This window comes from Leopardus geoffroyi, chromosome D4, assembly GCF_018350155.1.
Source record: "Leopardus geoffroyi isolate Oge1 chromosome D4, O.geoffroyi_Oge1_pat1.0, whole genome shotgun sequence".
NCBI classification, from domain to species: Eukaryota; Metazoa; Chordata; class Mammalia; order Carnivora; family Felidae; genus Leopardus; species Leopardus geoffroyi.
The window spans coordinates 12,152,384-12,178,177 of NC_059342.1; the positions used below are offsets into that span (position 1 = coordinate 12,152,384).

Here is a 25,794-nt window from a genome sequence, read left to right on the forward strand (position 1 = left end):
TCCTGGCAGTGTGTTCTTTTCTGCTGCTGTCTCCTGGTGCTTGTGGCTTTACATCTTTTTCTTACTTCACCGTCCTTTTAGTGCAGCTCTGTGAGTAGAGATAAACACCATTGCCAGCTGCACAACACCCACTCAAAACAGCCACGACCCTCCAAATGACGCCGGATGCCTGTTACTCCCCGTCTCTCTGATTCCACCATGCTGTGTTCTCTACTCAGAACGAGTTTTTAAGTTTTAGTTTTGAGAGAGAGAGAGAGAGAGAGAGATTGAAGGGGAGGGGCAGAAAGAGAGAGGGAGAGAGAGAATACCAAGCAGGCTCGGAACTGTCAGCCTCTGTGCTGACACGGGGCTCGAACTCTGTCACCGCAGAGCCTGATGGGGGGTTCGAACTCATGAACCGTGAGTGAGGTCATGACCTGGGCCGAAATCAAGATTCAGACACTTAACCAACTGAGCCATCCAGGTGCCCCGCACAACGATTTCTGTTGGCTAAAGAGAGACTGGGAGATTGTGAAATTTTTCAGAACTGGTCATTCCTTAACGATTTTTCCAGAAGGGGTTTGGGAGGTAGTTTTCAAACAGACGAGGAATAGAGAAATCTTTACTAGAAGCAAAGCACTTAAGTATTGGTACAATTTTCCAGAAACAAGTATTTTCTTTTAAAAAATTTTTTTCAACGTTTATTTATTTTTGAGAGAGACAACGCAAGCAGGGGAGGGGCAGAGAGAGAGGGAGACGCAGAATCCGAAGCAGGCTCCAGGCTCCGAGCTGTCAGCACAGAGCCTGACGCAGGGCTGGAACCCACGAGCCATGAGATCATAACCTGAGCCGAAGTCAGACCCTTAACTGACTGACTGAGCCACCCAGGCGCCCCTGAAAACAATTATTTTCGATCAGTGCTGGGCCTCTAGTATATGTTCAAGTTCTGGCTAATGAGCAATCCCATTTTCACATTCCATACGACTCGCTCACAAACAAATGCCACTTTGCTCCGGGAAAGAGCAAAACTCGGAAGCAGATGCAGCCATCAGCGGTTCTCTCTGACACGTTGGTAATGCAGGTGGTTTTTATTTCCTTCTATTTACTCACTGTAGTTTCTTATCATGCCATTTGACAATGCACTGCTCCTACAGCAAGAAATCCAAGGCCCCTTGTCCAGGTCTGCTGACCACGATCACAAGGGGACAGTCCCCTTTGCTAAAACCAGACCTGGGCTAATAAAAGATTTAGCGAAGTCTCAAAACCACAGATCTCGCATGGGCCGAATGTCCAGAGGATACATTCGTTTCCTGCGAATCAGTGGTTCTTAATCTTTTATATGTTTTAGAATCACAGGGAGAATTTACAAAACGAAATAAACCAAAGCAAACAAAACCAAAACATATCCCTGGCCCCCACCCTAGGTATTCCGATTTGGAAAGGAAAGGCAGTAATTTGTATTTTTAACAAAAATACACTCTCCCGGCAGACTTTGGGCCACACTTTTTTAACTGTGCTTTTTCATTTTCTACAATAGCATACACAGAGCATTCAGTAACTATTTTTTGATGCTAAGATGGAAATCAACATAATGTATATACTTCTATTTTCCTCTCATGATGCCATCCAAGAGGTAAGAAATGAAGATCTTTCCTTTTTTAAAAAAAACCTTTTAATGTTTTATTTTTGAGAGAGAGAGAGACAGAGAGAGAGAGAGAGATGGAGGGAGGGAGGGGCAGAGAGCGAGGAGGACAGAAGATCCAAAGTGGGCTCTGTGCTGACAGCAGAGAGCCCGATGCGGGGCTTGAACTCATGAACCATGAGATCACGACCTGAGCCGAAGCGAAACGCTCAAACAACTGAACCACCCAGGTGCCCGTAAGGTCCTTCCTATGAATGTGGCAAGACAGATGGAATAAAACCCACAAATCCAAACAGCTTAAAAATGACAGGCAGAGTATTTTAACTAAAGCACAGGTTTTGGCTTTTGCTTTGCATTAACTCTTCATAACCTAGTAAGCCCTACTCACCAATCTCTGACCATCAAGCTGAATTTCTGACAGAATGAATTTCTAACGCATAATCCGATATCCTATCATAATTCTAGCTTTTGAATGAAACATCGTGTAAGAGGCTTAAGTTGTTCTCCCAGTTCAAATGAATCAAAGCAAGCCCCAGCCCCAATGTGGGCCGTGTTGTGGGTTCGTCGTGAGGCTGCAGGGTCCACAGGGTGAAGTCGGTTACGTCAAGGAGCTAGTGTATGTGAGAAAAAAGACAGCAACTGGACTTAATGCTCTTGCTACTTCTTTCCCGATGGCTTTCTGAGTTTTTTTTTTTTTTTAATTTTTTTTTTTTCAACGTTCATTTATTTTTGGGACAGAGAGAGACAGAGCATGAACGGGGGAGGGGCAGAGAGAGAGGGAGACACAGAATCGGAAACAGGCTCCAGGCTCCGAGCCATCAGCTCAGAGCCCGACGTGGGGCTCGAACTCACGGACCGCGAGATCGTGACCTGGCTGAAGTCGGACGCTTAACCGACTGCGCCACCCAGGCGCCCCCCGAGTTTCTAAAAGGATGTAGAACCCAGTCTCTTGCCACCTTCTTACTCTTTTTTTGAAAAATTTTTAATGTTTATTTTGTTTTGAGAGAGACAAACAGACAGACAGGGGTAAGTGGGGGAGTGGCAGAGAGAGAGAGAGGGGGAGATACAGAATCCAAAGCAGGCTCCAGGCTCTGAGCTGTCAGCACAGAGCCGGACGCGGGGCTTGAACCCACACACCACAGAGATCATGACCTGAGCCCAAGTCGGACGCTTAACCGACTGAGCCACCCAGGCACCCCGACCATCTCCTTACTTTTGAAAATCCGCTCCACTTCCCCTACATTTGCAAAATGCTGCCGTATTTCCCTTCTTGCCAGAAGGAACCTGGCGGCAGCTGGAGGCCAAGGGGAAGACTACATGTGAGCGCACCTGTCTTTCACTGTTGGCATGTGACAACAGAAGGGAGACGCAGAGCGTCGCTGAACTACCTGATTCAATGCTGCCCCCCTGCTGGGGAGGACGCAGCTCCATTCCCAACCAGTTTCCCACCTTTCCTGAAAGGTGCCAGCGATTTAATTAGCTACCAGCAAATGTTGACTGTTACTGAAAGAGGAGGTGAACGATACCCCTGACCTCTAAAGCCCTTCGTGCATAAGTCGAACGAACAAACAGCTTCCAATAATGGCTTCTCACTCCAAAACATGGACTGAGAAATAACCTGGTGCAACCACAGGATGCAGAATTAAATGAAATTGGATTTAACCTCCTAAACCTTCTTTTAGTCCGAGCTCCCATTTTAAATGAAAATGCCTAAAAATTATTCAAGAGAAGCTTTAGTGCCAGGCTGTGGAGGCAAAGGTTAGCCTTCTCGATTTATTTTGAATGGACTGTGACATCCAAGCTCACCAGCTTATCAAATTTCTTAGATATTTCAAAAATGGAAAATAAAACATTAGCAGGGGCAGCAAGAGCCTTCTGTACATTTTCCCAACGAAGCACAATTCAGTTTAAAACCCCAAACAGGACTTTTGTGGAGAAGGGTGCCCGGGCTCCCTTACTGCAAGCCACAACGTGAGGCACAGTGTGGGTGAAAAACTGCAGAAACTTCTGGCAGGAAAAACCTCAGAAGGATTCCCTTGATGCCCTCCAAAAGGTGCCACAATGGTGGTTCCAAACTGTTAAGGGATTACTTTAAGAAAGTGGCTCTCAAGTGGTGGTCCTGTGGCCAACAGCATCAGTACCACCTGGGACCCTGTTAGTTGACCCTCAACTTCACCTGAGCCCTGTGATTCTGGAAAACAGCAAAGGTAACGAAACCTCCCCCCTACCCTTTTGTGTCCTGGAAATAGCTTACTGCAAAGACCACCCCCTCCCCCCCCCCCCCCCCCCCCCGCCATGACTCACCTAAGACTCACAGGAGTCCCCTTGATTACCTATGACAAGGTCAGACAAAGACCCTTCAAATTCACTTTTTTTGCCTGAAAAATGATTAGCTGACTGTCCATCAGTCAGAACAAAATGTCGGTTAATTAATCTTTGCCTGAACCTTTTTTGTTCCTCCAGGTCCTTGAACTTTTAGCCAGCCTACAGTCCTTCCTCAAGGGCCCCTCTGGGTGGGAACAAGCTGGCCTCCAGTTCAAACACACTCTTGTCTGCAAGGCATTCAAGCCACGCTTTCACCCCTGTTCCCCATGCCTCCTTCTTTCTAGCCCACTTTGCTCCTCCCTATAAAAGAGACCCTCTTTTTGCCCAGCCACAGAGAACCTTGCAGATTCTACAGCCAGAGAATTTAGGTTATGAAGAGTTAATACAAAGCAAGAGCCAAAACCTGTGCTTTATTTAAAATATTCTGCCTGTCATGGCATGTGACCGCTATATGCCCGCCCATCCCCTGTTACAAAAGAACCTTTCTCCCCTTTGCAAAAAAGCATTTCCAACCGAGTCTCTCCTTGCTCAACCCACATGTGGTTTTTACTTGATGTGAAAATTACAAATTCTCGGGGCGCCTGGGTGGCTCGGTTAAACCTCTGACTTCGGCTCAGGTCATGATCTCACGGTTCCTGTGGGTTTGAGGCCCGCATTGGGCTCTGTGCTGACAGCTCAGAGCTGGAGCCTGCTTAGAATTCTGTCTGCCCCCCCCCCCCCCCCGCCCCTCCCCTGCTCGTGCTTTGTCTCTCTCCAAAATAAATGTTAAAAAATTTTTAAAAATAAAATCCTCGTGTCCCACCCCTGGGGCTTCTAACTGAGAAATGAGGGGTGGGAAGAGTGTGACGTGTCTAGAAATCAATTTCTGAACACATGTTCCAGGCACCATTTGAGAACCGCCGATTTACAGCCATCCCTCTAAAGGTCTGGTAAGTGCCTTCAACACTTAAACGCCGATCCACCTGCGTTTCACTCAGGGGTGCTGAAACACAAGCTGCTTCCGAGGCTCCACGTGGGCGCGATTTTAGCGTCCCCCCACCCCAGGACCCCTTTTCTCGCGAAGTCATTTCCCGCCGGCAAGCAAGGCCACGCGCGCAGCTGGAGCCCAAACCCGCGCGTACTTACATCTCCATCCACCGGCCTCTGGTCGTCACAATCCCTGGTGGGGCTAATGTCCTGGCGCATGACCCAGATGGGCTCTTTGGGCTCGTCGGGGGTGTAAGGCGAACGGATGGTCCTGGTTTTCACCTCCTCGATGGCCTCTTTGATGTCCTTGATGGCCAGCGAGATGGCATCCCTTTTCTCCTTGCTGTACCGCTGCCCCGCCTCGCCGCCCGCGGTGCCCGCCGCCCGCTGCTGCCCCGCCAGCGCCTGCAGCTCGGGGCTGTCAGGGCGGCCCCCGCCCGGGGTGGGGGCGCGCTCCAGGTCCTGCTCGGCCTCTGGCATGTCCTCGGCCGCCTTGTCGAGGCTCTGCGAGCTCATGCTCTGCTTGACCTCGGCCACGATCTGATCGATGTCCTCCTCCTGCTCGTAGCTGTCCATACGCGGGTAGGGCGCGAACTCCGCCTCCTTCTCCGGGCTGTCGGACTCGCCGTCGGAGCGCTCGTCGTAGTGGTGCAGCCGCGCGCCCAGGGCCTCCTGGCGATACGCGGCGGCCTCGTCGCGCTCCTGCTCGTACAGCCGCAGCCCGTCGCGCGCCTCCAGCTCGGGCGCGTCCCCGATCTCCTCGTACACGTGCTCCTGGAGGCCCCCGTAGTCGGCATAGGGCTCCGCGTAGGGCTCGTCCTCGCCGCGGTGGAACAGCCGGTGCGTGTACACGTAGCCCGAGTAGGCCGCGTTCATCGCCTCCTCGTGCTCCAGCGAGTGGAAGTGCAGGTGGTTGGGCAGCGCGCGGCGGTGCGTGGCCTCGGCGTGCTCGGCCTCCGCCTGCTCCGTGTACTCCTCGGCCTCGGGCCGGTACTGCACGGCGTAGGCGCTCTCGTCTTCGGGGTCCTGCGCGCGCTCCGCGTCGTAGCCGTCGCGGGCCGCGGCAATCACGTCGCCCTCGGCCGTGTCCGTGTGGTTGTGGAAGCCGCTCTCCGTGCTGGCCGAGCGCGCCAGGCACTCCCCGCGCTCCTCCTCCTCCTGCTGCCCCGGCGGGGCGCGCGGGTCCTCGACGGCGCGCCCGCGCCCGGGACGGCCCGCATAGCGCTGCTGCTGCTCCTCCACCTCGGGGTGCTCCAGGTCAGCCTCCACCGACTCGTTCACCTCCCCGCCTGCCGCCTCGTCGGTCACCTCCGCCTCCGCGGAGCCCTCCAAGTGGTTCATGGTGGGCGTCGGGCCGGCTGGGAGAGAGGCTGGGCCAGAGGCTGGGCCGGCTCACTGCGTGCTCATTTTGCTCCACCCGGCTGGGAAGACAAGAAGGGGAGGGGCTGTTAACGAGCTTCACACTGTTCTGGGCTGAGCACCCAGAGAAACGTAAAAACAGCTGCTATTGACCCCTTCTGAATCCGGGTCAATTAAAAAAAAAAGATTGCAAATTTAAACTCAGCCCGACAGCACACAGTTCATTTTCTGCATTGCATGTATCATAATTTGTAATTACATATCTACTTGTCTAACTGCTTGCTGGCTTTCTCCTTTCCCCACCCCTCAGACTGAGAGCCTCGCGAGCGGTTTGTTTTCCCTCCACCAAGCTTACTATTCAGGTTCCATTTCTGATGCATATGAATAAAGAGTACTACTAAATTGAATGAGCCAATTGACACATTTTCCATCTGCTAAGGGATAAATCTCTCCAAATTAAACTAGGATCCTGGATACTTTAGAAACGGTTCTTTAAATAAATTTCAAGGGGAAAAAATCATCTCGAAATGTTTTGAGCTATTGCTGTCAATACAAATATACAGCCATTCGGAGGCAGGCTACCTACCCTCAGAGGGTTCTTGTCCTGTCTGTCATTACCGGCTCTGTTACCTGGGACCGGTGGCTTAATTTTCTGAGCCTCCACTGTGAGAACCCACTCATTTCCTACAGCTGTTCCACAGGGCAAAGACTCTGTGGTCAAGTAAGTTTGGGAAATGCTGACTTACAGTTGACTTTTCATTGTGAAGAATCTAGGAGTAAGACACAAGATGTGGGGGTTCCCAAATTTGTGTGACTAGGACCCCCCCCCACTTTTTTCCCCTAGAGGCCAATGTTCTGACAAATACACTTAAAGAAACACTAACTAGTGTACTTCCCATATACCCTGGACCTAAAAATTCTTTGACTCTATGCATTACCATGATAGCCGGTACTAGGTATGTGAAAATTATGGCTAATTTCTTAAAAATATGGGTATGTCTCGGGCGCCTGGGTGGCTCAGTCAGTTAAGTGCCCAGCTCTTGACTTCCTTGGCTCAGGTCATGATCTCATGGTCGTGGGATCGAGCCCTACATCGGGCTCCACGCTGAGCATGGAGGCTGCTTGGTCTCTTTCCCTCTCTCTCTGCCGCCTCCCCTCCCGCCCCCCAAATAAGTAAACATTCAAAAAAATATAGGTATGTCTCTACCTACTTCCAGAGAAACCTGTAGAGACAGATTTGGTTTCAACTTCTCTCACTTATTCTTATCACATATTATTATGCTTATTTATGGTATAATGTGTCCAGTGTATGGAAATAAATACAAAGGATGTACAGAATAACAAAAACAGGTAGGATCCATATGATTTCAAGACACCTGCAATAAATGGGTTCAATAATAAGGAGGCTTTTCTTATAGTGTTTAGAGAACCCACGTTACAATTGGACAAAATGGATGGGCATGAACTCTTTTTTTTAAAATTATTTTTTAATGTTTATTCATTTTTGAAAGAGAGAGAGAGAGTGAGTGAGCACAAGCAGGGGAGGGGCAGAGAAAGAGGGAGATGGGAGAATCTGAAGCAGGCTCCAGGCTCTAAGCTGACAGCACAGCTGTCGAACTCATGAACTGTGAGATCATGACCTGAGCCGAAGTCGGACGCTTAACCGAATGAGCCACCCAGGCGCCCTGGGATGTGAACTCTTTAATGGAGCTAGCAGAAAGCTCCAGGAGGCATTCGATTGACTGTCTAATATTGCAATGGAATGTATTCTACTCAGCTCCCCACCACAACCATGGGAATTTCCTTCCAGCACTATGACAATCTCAGCAGTAAAGGAAGGCATTTGGAGCTACCAAGTTGACCTTTAAGCAGAAATATCCTCTTCCCCCATTTTTTCATGGATCCACCCCCTTCCCTCCCCTTGGCTGACTGACACGCCAGAAGAAAACGATGGTTTACTAGAGATGGTCAATCCTTCTTGCTTGCTTTCCTTGACAGGAGTCCCACTTCATACAAATGAGACCCAGTCTCCTCATGAAAATTGTGGCCTCTCCTCACTAATACCTGAGAAGAGGAACTAGGCCTAGGCATGAGAAAGTTTTCCAAAAGCAAGTACGAGGCTCTGTTCAGACTTTGATGGATGGTTAATGCTTTGAACAGAAGAGGCAGGTATTGGTGCTGAGGCCCCTGGTTCAGTGGCCTCGCAGGGATCATGGAAAATACAAAACAAATATCCAGTTGAGTACAACACATAGACAAGAACAGTGTACCCACATTTCCTTTATGAAGACTCTCTGGATAAGACAACAAATTAAAAACTAATGTACAAATCTCAGTCTCACAGACACCAAGCAAGCGTTCACAGAGAGGGATCCTGAACATACCAAACACTTCCCTGGGTACCATTATCCTGAGATATGTCAGCCGTGTGTGGTTAGTGCTGGAAATACAATAAAAAGCAGACAACGCATGTGAATGGCCAATGCAACAATTCATGATAACCACATGTAGAATTGGCCAAAACACTGTCTCCAGTGAAAATAGATTTTACTGATGAACATCTATTGATATATGTATTAAAAAGAAGTTTTAGTTTATTCTGGGTAAAAATGGCAAACGGTGCCCTCTCCTAGAGCACTTACTGATTCAGTGGAGATGGGGTTTCCGTGCACGTATGTACACAAAATCATGGCCAAGAAATTTACAAGAAGCCCACCCTCTGGGGGGAAATACCGTTAAAATAATGTTGTAGCGTACCATGGAGATTTCTAAGTGCATTGTCCTCATACCCCCATCCCCCAGCCTCAGGGGAGTATTTATTCATGGAGTATTTATATTTCACTCAGTGTCACAGTTTCAAGAATATAGTTTGGGTTGTGATCTTGGCAAGGTGAATTAAAATCTTTAAAAGGTAACATACCTTCACCTCAGCAGTTCTACTTAGAGAAATCTAAAGGGAAAAACTCAAATGTGGACAAAGACCTTTTTCACGGTATGTGCTTAAAAAGCAAAGAATCTCGTCCCCTCACCTCCTTGCCCAAACTGATGACCAAGTCCGTTGTTTTCCTACTTCCTGCATCCCCCTCACTGCCACTCTCTTGCCTTGGTCCGTCTCACCTACACAATTATTTCCTTGGCTAATGTCTCAGCCCCCTCCAGACCATTTTCCCCAGGGCTAGCTGGATGATCTTTCCAAAATACAAATCTGAAGCCCATAACCCTATTTCTCAGACTCTTTAATGGTTCCCCTCTGGTGCACGGTACAAATGCTTAGCCAACTCTACCAGGCACGCATAGGCATTTTTACCCCATGACTTGTTTAATCCTCACTCTAGCCTATGAAGAGAGTCCCCCTTCTACTCTCTTTCTAGGGAGAATTATCAGCTATTTTAAAACTGTGGAAATGGGGGTCGCTGGGTGGCTCTGTCAGTTAAGCATCTGGCTCTTCATCTTGGCTCAGGTCACGATCTCACGGTACATGAGTTGGAGCCCCGCGTTGGGCTCTGTGCTGATGGCGCAGAGCCTGCTTGGGATTTTGTCTCTCCTTCTTTCTGCCCTTCACCTACTTGTTCTCTCTCTCTCTCTCTCTCTCTCTCTCTCTCTCTGTCAAAATAAATACAAAAACTAAAACTGAGGAAATGGAGGCACCATGGGGGTAGGTGATTGCCCCGGGGCACATAAGCCATGGAGATGCTGGAAATGGCACCTACCCTCACTGTCCAGCTTTAGCTCTTCGTTCTTGAGTCCTACTCCCTGCAAACAAAGCCCAAGAGCCACATCACTCCTCCAACGTCATGCCACACTTCACCAGCACCCCATGTTCTAACACCCCTAGTGCTGACCCTAACTGCCTTCCCTACTCTCAGCATATTTTTTCACCTAGATTTGGTAAATCTTTCTCATTTTCGGTGAATCTTTCTTGTCTTCCCCAGAGCAAGTTCACACCTGAGGACTGTCTATTATATGCCAGCCTCCATGCAATGGGAGGCACTGGGGCAGAGTGGTGACCAAGGTAGACAGGCTTCTCTGATTCTTGAAGCCTCCACTTTATGCATGGGGTGGGGGCAAAGGGGAGGGAGGTGAAGAGAAAAGAGAGGGGAACAGACAGTGATTGTGTAAGTACCTAAACAGGATAGATCCGAATAGTGAAATGTCTTATGAAGAAACTGAAACAGTGAAGGCATAGCAGGTCACCAAGAAGAGGGAGTTATGTAGATAGTGGCCAGAGGAGGTGATGTTTGAGCTGGCGCCCGAATGATAAGGAAGGGGGCGGCTGTGTAAAAATCTGAGGGCAGGGCCATGAGCAAGAAGGCACTTGCTATGTTCAAGGGCAGAAGCAATGTTTGTGAGTGCAAAAGGGGTGGTGTGGATGGAAATGAGGATGGGGAGATGGAAAGCGCTGGCAAGGCTGGTACATCATGGTAAAGAGTTGGGATTTTATCTCAAGTGTATTGGTATGCCTCTGACTGGTTTCAATCAGCCGAGTGATAAGGTTTAATTAACCCCTCACTTTTTCCCCACTTTACTTTGTCTATTATATATATATATGTATATATATATATATATACACACACACACACACACACACATACAAGATATGTGTATACGTGTGTGTGTGTGTGTACATATATATGTATATATATACATATATATGGCACAGCACCTGTCACACTAAGCAACAATTCTTTATAAATAAGAAGTCCTTAGGAAAAGACGGCTTGTCACTTATCTTTGATTCCCCACTGATAAGCACAGAGGGTGCACAGTTGGTAGTCAATGATGTTTTAGTGATTAAAAGGAAAAAATCTGTTTGCCCTCAGTATTTGGGGCCCTCTGGCCATTGGCATGCTTAGCCTCTGGAGAACTCATTTCTTCTTTCTCTCATGAATCTTTGCTGCCCTCATCCACCCACGCACCTCCTCCACCTTCCTCTTCCCTTTTTTTTAGTAAACAAAATTATTTTTATTTGAGAGAGAGAAAAAAAAAGAGAGTAGGCCTGGGAGAGGAACAGAAACAGAGAGAGAAAATCCCAAGTAAGCTTCATGCTCAGCGTGGAGCCCAACACAGGGCTCAATCCCACGACCCTGAGATCATGACCTGAGCTGATACTAAGAGTCGGACGCTCAACCAACTGAGCCACCCAGGTGCCCCTCCTCTACCTTCTTCTGATTCTGTAAGTTCCCAAAGAACTCTAGCGATCCAATGTTTTCCTACATTTGAACGTATTGATCCAGTTGGCATTTATTAGATATGTATCAGGTAGCATGCAAAGGCAAAAAGCATAGAAGAGTTTCTAATGCATGGTTCCAGGCTTTAAGGGCAGACGGCTCTAATAATTATAATACCTGCTGATAATGATAATACTTGTACAAAATAGAAATAGGTTCAAGCCACCAAAGGAGCCTACAGTTAGAACAACAACCACATCTGCATCCCCTTAGTGAGTCATATGAGTGCTGCAGTTCTTACAGGGTCTAATGTCATGAGCTCTTAAGCATCTGAGAACTGAGGCCTGGGAGAAGAGTGCCTTCATCCAATCAATGGCCTTGACTAGGACCCTTGTGCCTCTGGAGGCTAGGGCAAAGGGAGGAGAAGCAGCTGGATGAAGAAAATCAGTCCCCCTCTACAAAAAATGTTGTGTGATCTGGAAGACAGAGGCAAGACAGTCCTCCTGCAGGAGCTCTGACACAACATGAAGAGGGGTTTCTGTGCTGTCCTCGCTCTAGGAGTGAGGGAATCCAGGCTGCCTGTGGTGAAGCACAGGTGCCTTTCTAGCCCTTAGTACTGGAATGTTCTACAGCCAGGTAGAAAAGGTTAACAAAAGAAGGGAACTCCGCTGCAGTGCACCATTTATAAATAGAACATTTCACAATTCAGCAGCTGAATCCAGGTATCTCAGACTGTTAGCTGAGACTCATGTTGGTTTGGGATTAATGGAAGGGAAGGCTGTAAATGACTTTGGTTGATCTATCCTTAAGGAGTCATTGATAAGAATTTAAAATAGACTGTCCCTTTTAACATTTTCAGAAGTAGTTTTAGAAAATAGGTCTGACTGAAGACAAAATGCACTGTGAAAAATAACAAAAGAAGTCCTATCAGGTGGTTAGCATGGAGGTCTGGGGGACAGTGATACAAGTGGAAGGAAAACATGTGGTGGTGGGGGGCAGAGACACAGGAAAAGAATAGGACTGATGGTACTAACCATCCTCTCCCCTGGGGGAAAGAAAGCTAGAAAGAACAATATGATCCCGTGTATTTGTTTTTATATTTTTGTGTACATTTAAGAAGTACAAATAGCTCCTGTAGACTTAAGGAATGTTGCTCATTGTCTCCTGCCAGCGTTGGAAGGAAAGTCCTATTTCTTTGGACTGTAACCTGTCCTAATCCACCTGCATCCACGTCCATCCACATACATTTCCTGTCAACACGATGTCTGCCACCAAGCCACTGCAGGGGCTGCTGATGCCCCTGAGGCCGTGGTAATATATTAATCTCCAAAATAACAATCAGTTCTGGTTGCCAAACAGGATTGTGCCCTCAATGCTGTATGCATACATGCGCGCGTGCGCGCGCGCGCGCGCGCACACACACACACACACACACACATCCATCCACACAGGCTGGGAGATTAATGGTTCTCATTAAAAAAAAAAAGGTGACAGAATAAGAATACCCAGGTATTCTTACCCATCATCCCTACTCTATAAATATGTTTTCCTTCTAGAAGTTAGATCAACTGCGAATCCAAAGGACAACGAGAACCCCATGGAAATCAACTTTCTAAACTCAATGCATCTATTTACAAGGCTGACAGATAGAAGACAGAAATTTAAAAAATAGAGTTCATTAAAGCTTAATCTCCTTTGATTCATTTGGAAATTAAATGTAATGATACTGGGAGCTAAGATGGATAGAGAACACACATTTCTCCATCCTAAAATCATTTCCAGTTTAAATAGATTCACATGGTCAGGAAAGCCTCCTTACACAGCACATCTTACCCAAGTGAAATATTATTTTGTTTCCCTGGATATTCCTGTGCCTGAAATTGGGAAGCTTGGCTTGATAGATAGTACTGGTAATGATTTCAGAGTGAGGTGAGCACTTGCACCCAAGGAGTATTGATGAATGGCCAGATGTCAACCAGGGTGAGGTCTCTGTGGTTGGAACGCAGGGCTGTGTCCTTGACCCTGTTCTGCTTTGCAGAGAACATGTGGGCTGGACATCCTCAGATTCCCTTGCAGGGGCCCGCTCCAAATGGCTTTACATGATGGCTCCCTTCCATTTTCTTCAGGCTTATGGGTGGTAGGGGTGGTGGGGATCTCTCTATTCAATTATCTGCCTATCTGCATATTATCTAATTTGAGTTCCCCATCTATTACCTGCTGGGACCCTGATACCAAATGTGTGATGCCCATGTTGTCAGATGACAAAAAAATCACTTAAAGACAGATGTAAAACAATAAATACTAGAGCTATAGTAAACATCACGGAGGTGGCACCCTAATGGGAAATACTATACCAGGCTCTGCTGTGTCTTCTCAGCCCCCCTGTACTCCTTCTCCAGAGGCTACATGGGACCAGGGAATTGACATGGAAAATCCACACAGGAAACATTATGGGCATAAAAGACTGTCTGCCTGTCTGTCTGTCTTGTCTGGGCCTCCACTTCTACATTTCTCCTCTTCCAAGGACAGAAGCCACTTGACATCGTATTGCCCTAGTCTGTCAACTGCAGGCATAGCCTGTTCTCAGTCTCTATTCAGTCCTAATTTGAGACCTAGCTTTCCCCCTCACTCCAGAATTAGGATCTGGCCTCTGATCTTCCATCCAGTGATTCAATTTATTCCCCTGTACACAGACTGCCCCAAAGTTGGCTGCTTCAACACCATGGATACCCCATTTTCTGGGTCAAGAACACTAATGGCTTTTTTGGATGGCCACTCATTGATGGTCCCCATAGCCTTTAGAGATGGTGGAATGCCTGCTGAATTAAACTTTCATCCACACATGCAGCTGAACTTGTCTTTCAGCACCTGCCCAATATTAGCTGGGTGGTTTCTTGTCCTATGTTTCTTTTTTTTTTTTCTTTTTTTTTTTTTCAACGTTTATTTATTTTTGGGACAGAGAGAGACAGAGCATGAACGGGGGAGGGGCAGAGAGAGAGGGAGACACAGAATCGGAAACAGGCTCCAGGCTCTGAGCCATCAGCCCAGAGCCTGACACGGGGCTCGAACTCCCGGACCGCGAGATCGTGACCTGGCTGAAGTCGGACGCTTAACCGACTGCGCCACCCAGGCGCCCCTCTTGTCCTATGTTTCAAGGCCATTGCCTTTGCTCAGAATGCTTTGGCCACTCCTTTATTGCAACAGCTTTCAAAGTCAATTTCTGGGATATGAAGTTAACAGCAAATTGTTCCCAGTATTCTATTCTAATATAAAGTCTGTTGATTTTTGCCATCAAAGGATTATCCCTCCCCTTATTTACAAGAGTTGGCTAGGAATGGCACTTGATATTCTTCAAATATCAAAGTTATGTCTAAAGGATGTCATCATCCATACACTTAATGAGATATCGTAGTGGTTAAGGGGACAGGTGTGGGTGGCAGACTGCCTCCACCCACAACATGGTTTCATCACTTACTTGTGACACATCACCACTTTCTTTGACTTTGGATAACTTATAGCAAATGACCGAATTTTATCATTTCTAAAATGGGGATAGTACTTGCATCACAGGGTTATTGGATGATACGACTTATATATATAACACACAACAGTGCCTGATACATTGTAAGTGCTACCTGAGATTCATTAGCATATTTTCTGCACACATCATAATTAGTATTTCACAGATCAATACATAGTTTTTAGAAAGCAAAAAAAAAAAAAAATTAAAACCAATGACGCTAATATAAATGCATTGAGCACCTGGTACCCTTATTACTACTCTTTCCCAAAGAAGTCTATGTTGGGATGGAAAATAAGTATTTAAGCTACTTCTAATCATCTTGAAGTAAGGCTGGGCATAAACAAATCCACCAAATAATAATCACAAACCCGACTATGCGTGTAGACCACTACACGTGGCGCTCTCCATACTGTGTTTCTTACCCTCGCTACAGTCCCAGTGGGAATTACTGTCCCCAACTGCTAATTTTGTTTTTGTTTTTGTTTGTTCTGTTTTTTCATTGGGGCTTTAACCACAATTTTGTTTTATTTATTTATTTATTTATTTATTTTTTTATATAATTTATTGTCAAATTGGTTTCCATACAACACCCAGTGCTCATCCCAACAGGTGTCCTCCTCAATGCCCATCACCCACTTTCCCCTCTCCCCCACCCCCTATCAACCCTCAGTTTGTTCTCAGTATTTAAGAGTCTCTTATGGTTTGCCCCCTTCCCTCTCTGTAACTTTTTTTTCTCCCCTTCCCCTCCCCCCCAGTCTTCTGTTAAATTTCTCAGGATCCACATATGAATGAAAACATACGGTATCTGTCTTTTTCTGCCTGACTTATTTCACTTAGCATAATACCCTCCAGTTCCATCCATGTTGCTACAAATGGCCAGATTTCATTCTTTCTCATTGCCAAGTAGTATTCCATTGTATATATAAACCACATCTTCTTTATCCATTCGTCAGTTGATGGACATTTAGGCTCTTTCCATAATTTGGCTGTTCCCAACTGCTAATTTTGAAACAGAAGCTCAGATGGCTTAAGTAACTTGTCCAAGGTCACTCAGTGCTGAAAGGGTTGGCTGTAGATTCGTCTGGATCTCACTGTTCATGTTTTTCTTATTACATTTTACTGAGCGTATAAAGTGATGTGATTGATTTTTTTTTAAAAAAACATCAAAATTGGGGTAATCCCGTTTAGAATAGTCACCTTGGCAGATTCTATACTCACATGTTCCAAGGGCACTCACTGCCTTTGCTCAAAACACTTTGGCCACTCCTCTATTGGAATTGATTTCAAAGTTAATTTAAAGGTTTTGAAGCTACCAGCAAATCGTTTTCAATATTCTATACTCATACTTAGTTATATTTGATTTCTGACCTCAAAGGGTATCATCCAGATTTATTATCCACCTAATTTACAAGATTGGGCTGTGAATGCTGTTTGATGTTCTCCGAATATCAAATCTATCCCTAAAGGATGAAGGTGTGCACCAGCCAAGATTATTAAAAAGACTTCAAGCTCTGAAGTCAATTCCAAAAGATGGCTTAAAAATTGTTTGGCCAATGGCCACATCTTTACCATAAGCTTTTATCTTTGCAGGTAACCAGAGGGCCAGAGGTCGTCCGAATGAATGCATTCTTGTGTAATTACCGCAAAATCAGGTTCATTACTTTCACCCGCCTTGAAATCTGTACAATTGTGGCCAACACTAACTGGGCAGGGAAATTAATTCATCTTCTTAGAATAATTCAGTCGTGCCAATCCAAGAGCCCTGATCACAACCCAGCCTTTGATTAAAGAGAAAAATCTGAATTTCTGTAGACTTCCTTATTGTCTGGCTCTTCATCTAGCATTTTAACAATTGAATCATTCATTCATCATTCTTATTTCATTAAAACACAGGAAATAAGCTTAAGGCAGTCACAGAAACTCAGAGGGGAAATCTTGCAAATTTTCTAGAAAATTCAAGGAATGTTTTCTGGAAATCAAAGCCGATTAAAAGTCTATCTGAATTTTTGTGAAAGGCACCTGGTATAAAATCACACATATCTGCATAATCCATATGTATTGAGGGTTTAATAGACTTGGCATTCTTTTTTCTGTTACAATCTCCTTTTTCACACCCCTATTCAACTTCTTTTCCTTACCCCCCACTACATTTACTATCTCTGTTGCTACATTACACTGAGTTCAGGAGTATTAAATCACCAGTTGTAAGCAATCTGGCTGATTGTCCCAATATTCCTGTTATTACACAGAAAGCCATGCACACTCAGCACTATAGTGTTAAAAATAGTAAATCTCTAAAATCAGTTCAGCTACGTTAGTTTTCAGAGGCTCATTACTTCACACTGCAAAAGTACATGGAAACAGGGGAATATCAGGCTGAGGATGAACTGAACAGTAATTCATTAAAATGGAGTCTTTCCTTTGGGATCACATCACCTCAAATTTACTGCTACTGTTACTTTTACAAATTATTTGGCTCATTAGAGTGTCAGGTAACTTGCTTGTCTCAATCCCCTCAAGTTTTCCGTAGCTTCCTCTAGCATTTTCCTTCTCCAGATTCACACCAGAATAGCAGCCACGATCCCAATTATGAAGCTTTGGATCAAATTCTTGTTTCCAAGGTTCTTTTTTTTTTTTTTTTTTTTTTTTTTTTTTGCAGATCAAGAAAGCAGCCTGGGGTCTGCTGGCCATCATCCTCAAACATTTTTTTCAGCTATACCTCAAATCTGATATGCAAGGACTAAACGAGATGATAAAAAAAGAGCAAATTCAGAAAGGTTTCCTGTTGACACATCAGCTTCCCAAAGAACAAAACTCCCAAAGAACAAGACCCATTAAGCCACAATTAAGTAGCAATATTGGTAGTGACTTGAATTTGAATTTGACGAGCCAGAAATTCCATACTGATTCAATGCCTCCTATGACAATCAGCTCTCTTAATCAGTCGTGTTAGCAAAAAGTTAATAGGGAAAGAAACATAATGTGGGGGAAGAAGAAAATGACTTTCTCTTCAAAATGATTCATGGATCATCTGGAAACTCTTCAGAGTTCATTGGACATGTTGACAAGAACGTGGAGAGATAGGATGTCTTCACTTCATACCGGTGTTTATATGGTTCTAGTTAGCTAATTGCATGTAGGCCCCAAATCCAGACATTGAAAGCATGGTTTTCTAACACCCAGAGCCTTCCAGTCACCTAAACGTGAGAGACTCCTAAGGAAATTATTTTAAATTTGCTTAATGAAAAAATGGTGTTGATTTTAGTGAAGGTTTCACAGAGAAGGCAGAGGTTAAGAGATTATATCGCATATCACTACCCCCCAAAACTCATTGGTTAATTTTCACCCATCTTCTTTTTCAGTCATCAGCTTTAGGGAGTCCCTCTCATGACTGTTCCTCTATAGTCCCGAGTCTTCATGATTCTTGTCCCTTCCTTCTGGATCATCACAGCCCAAGAGGAACATAATGTGAATCACGCATGTAATTTGAAAATGTCTACAATCACGTTGAAAAAGGTAAAGGAAGTAAAATTAACTTTAATATTTTAGCTACCTCCCATATCCAAAATATTATCGTTAAACATATGATCAGTATAAACAACTAGTACTGAGACAACCTACATTCTTTTTTTTCCTACTAAGTCATCAAAATCCAATTTTGCACTTACGGCATATCTCAATTAGGACTAGCCACATCTCAGGTGCTCAATAACCCTATGTGGCTGGTGGCTACTTATTGGATCACACAGTTCTACATCTTCCTTCTGGGCTTCCCAAACTCTCCCTTTTTCTTTTGCAGAACAATTTGCTTGTGTTCAAGCTCTCCCAAAAGTGTATGCCATCACCCTCCTCCATCACCCTGTTCAACAAACAAAAGACTCTCCAGTTACCAGAATTTTCCCTCCAAATAACAGATTATCTATAACAAATAAACGAATGAGTGAAAAGTTTGCTTGTTGCTGTGGCCCAGGACCAAGTCCTATACTGCCTGGTCATCGTCATCAGTCTCCCAAGGGGACTGGTCCCATATTCCTCTCCCCCAATCTTCACCACTGTCCTTTAAGCTGAGCTCTCTTTGGTGCCCAGTGCAGGGCCACTTATACTTGCTCCTCTCCCCTCTCCATCACTCCCTTTCCCCTTTGTCCCCCCAAAAGATGACCTTCAGGCTCACAGCCATACTAACCCACAGCTCCTGCCCTTCAGCACCTGGGGTCTCTGCTCACAGAGAACAGCAGTTGTTCAAAGATTTCTCAAACAGGCAATGAGGCTCTGGAGAAGCCAGGCAGAGTAAGAACACAGAGAACCCTTTCCTCTCACCTGGAGAAGGGGTGGCAGAACAAGGCGAAAGAGAATCCCAGGGATTAGGGAATCGAGTCATAGGCAGCCGAACATACTGGTTGAGAATATAACATGGAGGTTCAAATATTCAAGTTCAATTCCAGCGCTCACTGGCCAGGTGACCTTGGGCAAGTCACTTAACCTTACTGTGCCTCAGTTTCCTCTTCTCTAAATGGAGGTAATGGTAGCACCTACCTCATGGGGTTATTGGAGAATTAAACGAGTTAATGTAGCAGGAGGAACAGAATAAAATATGCTTGTCAACTCACAGAATGTACACCACCAAGAATGAACCTATTATGGACCAAGGACTTCGGGTGACAATGGTGTTTTGATGTAGGTTCATCAGCTGTAATGAATGAACCCTCTGGAATGGAGTATTGATAGTTGAGAAGACTATGCATGCATGGGACAGGGGCTATGAGGGAAATGTCTGTACTTGCCACTAAATTTTGCTGGGAACCCCAAAATGCTCTAAAATATACATGAAAAAATTCCATTATTTACATATATATATATATATATTTATATATATATATATACTTTATTCTATGTGTTATAGTAATATATATCATATAAGTAAAAAATATAGATATATAGGGGTGCCAGGGTGGCTCAGTTGGTTAAGCATTTGACTTTGACCTAGGTCATGATCTCGAGGTTCATGGGTTCGAGCCCTGTGTCGGGCTCTGAGCTGACAGCTGGGAGCCTGGAGCCTGCTTCAGATTCTGTGTCTCCTTCACTCACTGCCCCTCCCCCACTCATGCTTGCGCTCTCTCTTAAAAAAAAGTATAGATATATAAACATATAAATATAATATAAATATATATTATATAAAATATTTAAATACATAACATAAATAAGTGTAACTAATCCACATTATATTTGAAGATAGAAATATATATATATATATATATATATATATATATATATATATATATATATTTCATGGCTTAAAATATTCAAGCAGCACTGTTCCACCTTAAAACTAGCTCCTTACCCCTCACTGAAGCTTAAGGGACATGTGGGATGGCCACATCTCTGCCACTGTCCCGATTCTAAGGCGCGATGAGCCCCAGATATGGGTGGCAGGAACCTGACTGGCACAAGGTGTCACCTCCTGGCCACCCGGCTCAAAGGCCACCCTGCCTGCGATGTGTGCGTACGGGTTATTTCTGGAGCTTCCAAGCGGGCGGGTGCTGCACGCTGGGCCGCTGGCTCGCAGCGTGGCCGCTCACACGTCAGAGCCCTGGGCTCACATTTGCCGCGGTGACTTCCCAGGGCACTGCAACTAAGCCCCACGCTTTGGGCCTGCGCTCCAGCGAGCAGTTGAGTCTGTCTGCTGGGCCGCCTCGCAGGGTCCCGCCTCATTACAGCACGAAATCTCTCTGACCTTGTGCTCTGCCCAGCCGTCCGGCTCAACTCAGGACGAGCACGCCCGCGGGCGGGCAAGCTGTTTACAGCCTCGGTTTGCACTCATAAATCCTTACCCCCTTGCCTCATCTATAAAGTGGGTCCACGAAGGGTAATTCGGAACAGCACGTACGAAGACTCGCCCGCTGAGGAATTTACATACTGCACTCACGCACAAGCGTGTGAAAGGACTTGCGTGCAACTCCATTTAAATCGCGAAAGCATAGTTTGTGTTCACGGAAGACCAGAAACAACTAAAATGTCCACTGTTAGAAAGTCAGGGAAAGAGGTTATACACAGAATTCTAGACAACATGAAGAGGGCGATCTTTACATACAGATACTAGAAAGAACTCCCTGATATATTAAATTGTAAAGCAAGGTCACAACCGTGGATGAGGAATATTGTCCTATATGAGAGGAGGAAGGAAAAGAATGCATATGGATAAAAATCTCTGAAATGACAGAGGGGGCAGGGGTAAGGAAGGAGAACTGGGCGGATGGGGACTAGGAGGGAATATGGAAGCTTCTCATCATACGCCTCTTCGTCCTTTTTCATGTAAACGCCCTGAACGAATTTTGAAAAGATGCTACATGTGTAACGAAATGAACCTGTCCTGCCTACCTTCTGGGGAGGGTGTCTACTTGCCGACCTGCAAGGACCTGGGAAAACTGATCAGCCTTCTTTGTTGGGGAGGGCGTTGCGGTAGGGCTCACGAGCTGAGTCCCTGTAAAACCTTTCTCTTCTGTTACTGATGGATATTTCTCACCACGTATCGGGTCCCTCCCTGCCATGCTGGCACTCAACTTCTATTTTTCTTTGAGCCTCACTATTGGCGAGTGATGTCTCTGCCGGTGGCTTGCAGGGTGGGAGTGGTAACGAGCATTTTCAGAGGCGCTGCGCTTACTTGGAAACTACTGCTGCTGGTCACTGAAGCCTGCATTGCAGACACCCCACCTTATCATTTCACTGATGAACACAATTACAAAGGAGCAACAATTTAGAACCGAAAGACATGGCAATGTCCAAGTCCCTTATTTTACAGATTGGGACACCAAGGGTTAGAGAGGTTATATGGCTCCTTCAAAGTCACCCGGGTTAAGCTAGCAGTCGAGAGAAGCGCATTGTTATCTGGTTTCTCTTCACATGCTATCCAGTTACAAGAGACACATCTACGAAATGAAAGAAAATAATCACAAAAAGATGCTTGGCTAAATGGTACCAGAGCAAGGGGAAAGACTTAAAGATATTCCAACAACCCAAAGCAAATCTGCTCACCGTGCCATTCTTTCTACCTCCAGGACACTTGACTTTCCAGTGTCCAGAATCCACAGGTCCTTGCTGAGAGAGCAAGGGGTACATGCCATTTTTGCGTGGCTATTTGAATACAAAGCATGTCAGAAATGGTTTCTTGCCCACCAAAAATTCAAGCTCACTCTCCATCATGTAGAAATGTCGCCAAGAACTACACTGACAGGCCGTCTGGACATCTAGATGGGGCCGTGTTTAATTCTCTCCAAGGGAAGAAAGACCTTTCTGGGCCAGATCATTGAAGGAGAGAGATTGCCTTTTTCATGCTGTCCTTCTTCATCCGCTGGTTAAATGCAGAAGAGTTCGAGACCCGCAGGATAGCAGAATCACGGGAAGGAGGTGGCCTGGATCCCTGAATGGAGCACTTGGAAGGAAACTGCCCACTGCTCAGAAGTAGCCTGCACGGGATGGCCACTGTTAGCAAATTAACTTTCGATGTGTGACTACAATAACATTTTGGAGCTTGCTTATGTTATTCTAATCGATCAGTGCACGGGGATGTTTCAGCAGGGCCTCAAAACAAATCACTAACTCTCAACTTCACAAAAGAATCACTGAGTAATGGGAGAAAAAAAACTCGTTTCTGTTTTCAGTTCTATGGATTACCCCCAAAGCTCTAAATAATATATCACAATTCACTGACTTCATTTTTTTAATTATATATATATATTTTTTTAATTTTTTTTAACGTTTATTTATTTTTGAGACAGAGAGAGACAGAGCATGAACGGGGGAGGGTCAGAGAGAGAGGGAGACACAGAATCCGAAACAGGCTCCAGGCTCTGAGCGGGTCAGCACAGAGCCTGACGCGGGGCTCGAACCCACGGACCGCGAGATCATGACCCGAGCCGAAGTCGGCCGCCCAACCGACTGAGCCACCCAGGCACCCCGATTTTTTTTTTTTAACGTTTATTTATTTTTGAGACAGAGAGAGACAGAGCATGAACAGGGGAGGGGCAGAGAGAGAGGGAGACACAGAATCGGAAACAGGCTCCAGGCTCTGAATTATCAGCACAGAGCCCGACGCGGGGCTCAAACTCACGGACCGCGAGATCATGACCTGAGCTGAAGTCGGATGTGTAACCGACCGAGCCACCCAGGCGCCCCTATATATTTTTTAATGTTTGTTTATTTTTGAGAGAGAAACAGAAAGTGAGTGGGGGAAGGGCAGAGAGAGAGAGAGGGAGACACAGAATCTGAAACAGGCTCGATGTGAGGCTCCAACTCAGGAACAGTGAGATCATGAAACGGGCCAAAGTTGGATGCTTAACCGACTGAGCCACGCAGGCGACCCTTCACTGACTTAATTTAGGCTAAATCTATTAGCATCCTGCCAAGGAAGATAACGAAAGGTGAGAATTTAGCTCACTTAATCTTTTTCCTTCCATTTCCCAATGTTTAATAATTACGTTTTTATTTTATATTTGTGACTTGTACTCAAAAAAAAATTTTTTTAAGTACGCTCTATGCCCAGCATGGAGCCCAACACGGGGCTTGAACTCACAACCCTGGGATCAAGACCTGAGCTGAGATCAAGAGTTGGATGCTTAACTGCCTGAGGCACGCAGGCACCCCTATATCTGTAATTTAAATATTAGCCTCCTAAGAAAAGATTTTCTAAGAGTAGTTTTATCTCTACAATAAAATTGAGAAGGAGGTCCTGAGATTTCCCCCAACTCCCCCACCTACGCACATGCATGGACTCCCTCATTATCCACATCACTCACCAAAATGGTAAAATTTTTTGTATTTTGCCTTGAAGCACTTTCATTCCGCTCTTACACTCAACTGATCATTGGGCATAGAATTCTAAGCTCATAATAATTTTTTTCTCATATCTAGAAATCATCACCCTTTGTATTCTAGTCTGTTCACGTGCGTACGTATTACCTGGGATCTTGTTAAAATGCAGATTCTGATGCATGGGTCTCAGTGGGGTCCCAGATTCTGCATTTCTGATAAGCCCTCAGACGATGATCCTGCTGATGCCGGTCTGCAGACCTCGCTGGAGGAGTGAGTTTCCAGAATTCAACGGTGCTGACGAGCAGTCGGTTAGCCTAGTTGACGCCCTTCTGTAGTTTTTCCTCAATCTTTCAACATACTGTTCCTATTCTTAGTGTTTGGAAATTTCAGGAGAATGAGGCTTTAGGGTTTTGTTTTGTTTTGTTTTGTTTTGTTTAATCACTGTCCTCTGCACTTAATAGACCATTTTAACCTGAAGATCTGTGTCTTTCTTAAGCTTTGGGGAATGTTCTATTATTTCCTTGATAATTTCGTCCCTTTCCCCCTGCCATTTTCTCTGGTTTTACTTTCTGAGACTCCTATTTGTCAGATGTTGGAGTTTGTTTGTTTGTTTGTTTGTTTGTTTGTTTGTTTGTTTTTCCGGCTTTATTGAGATATAATTGACATGTAACAATGTGCAAGCTTAAGGTACAGGATGTGTTGATTTGTTACATATTACAAAATGATTCTCACTATAGTATTAGGTAATGCCTCCGTCACATCATATAATTACCATTTCTTTTTTGTGGTGAGAACATTTAAGATCTACTCCTTTGATGACTTCCAAGTATATAATATAGTATTATTCATATAATCACCGTGCTATACATTAGCTTCTCAGAACTTATTCATCTTATAACTGGAAGTTTTCTCTCTTTGAACAACTTCTCCCCACTCCCTCCACTTCGTAGCATCTGGTAATAACCTTTCTACTCTGTTTCTAGGACTTCTGTTTATGTATTTATTTTTTTAGATTCCATATATAAGATCATACAGCATTTGCCTTTTTTCTGACTTATTTCACTTAGCATCATGTCCTCAAGGTCCGGCCATGTTGTCACAACGATTTCCTTCTTTCTCACGGCTGAATAATACTCCACCATGTGTGGGTATCACGATCCACTCATCCACTGATCCATTCCATTCATCCATTTCCCAATCCATTTGTTGTCCAGTGACAGACACGTAGGTTGTTGCCACGTCTTGCCTGGTGTGGATAATGTTGCCATGAACATGAAGGTTCAGGTACGTCTCTGAGAGCCTGTTTTCATTTTCCTTGGATAAATACCCAGAAGTGGAATTTTGGGATCGTATGGTATTTCTATTTTTAATTTTTTGAGGAACCTCCACACTGGTTTCTCGAGTGGCTCTGTCAGAGTTTTGGGGCTGGCCCTCCGCTTCTCGTCTTTCCTCTACTCTGTCATCTCTTTCTCTTTGCTCTGTGTCCTTTTAATCATCCTTATCTTATTTTTGCCCAAGCCCTTCTACTGCACTTGTGGACAGCCCATCTTTAATCTCTAAGGGCTCTTTGTATATTAGATGATTTCATATAATTTAAAAATGAATATCATGAGCTCTTGGGTCTCTCTGAACATACTACTGAGAGTTGTTATGTGTTTGTTTGAAGCTTCTTGGATTGTCTTTGCTTCTTCTGTCCTTGGTTTTTCTGTTTATTTTGGCCTTCTTTTCTTTCATGCTGCTACTCCCTCCCTCCCCCCACGCAACTTTTGGTGATTCCTATCTGTTCATATGTAAAAATAAAGGATGAGGGAGATGGTGTGAGTTTTCCTTGATGCTGTGTAAGATTGTTTCCTCTAATTTACTCCGTTTAAATAATGTCAACATTATTTCATCAGGAGGTGAAAGGATTTATTTGCTCCTATCCCAATCCATGGAATTTAAGGTTAAGAAAGGTGCTTATTTTCTTATTAATGATTAGGTTATTTCCATATTTTTTTCCTATACGTTTTTTTTTTTTTTTTTAATTT

At 45.0% G+C, this 25,794-nt stretch overlaps 1 protein-coding gene across 7 annotated transcripts in view; it reads right to left on the bottom strand.

Moving 5' to 3' along the window:
* APBA1 (amyloid beta precursor protein binding family A member 1) overlaps positions 1-25,794 on the bottom strand; it is a 207,955-nt gene that overhangs the window by 63,093 nt on the left and 119,068 nt on the right. For all 7 annotated transcript variants that reach the window (XM_045469804.1, XM_045469803.1, XM_045469802.1 and 4 more), the window contains exon 2: positions 5,072-6,333. In XM_045469804.1, coding sequence (XP_045325760.1) covers positions 5,072-6,253 — 1,182 coding nt within the window. In that variant the 5' untranslated portion in view covers positions 6,254-6,333. The remainder of the gene's footprint in view (positions 1-5,071; positions 6,334-25,794) is intronic.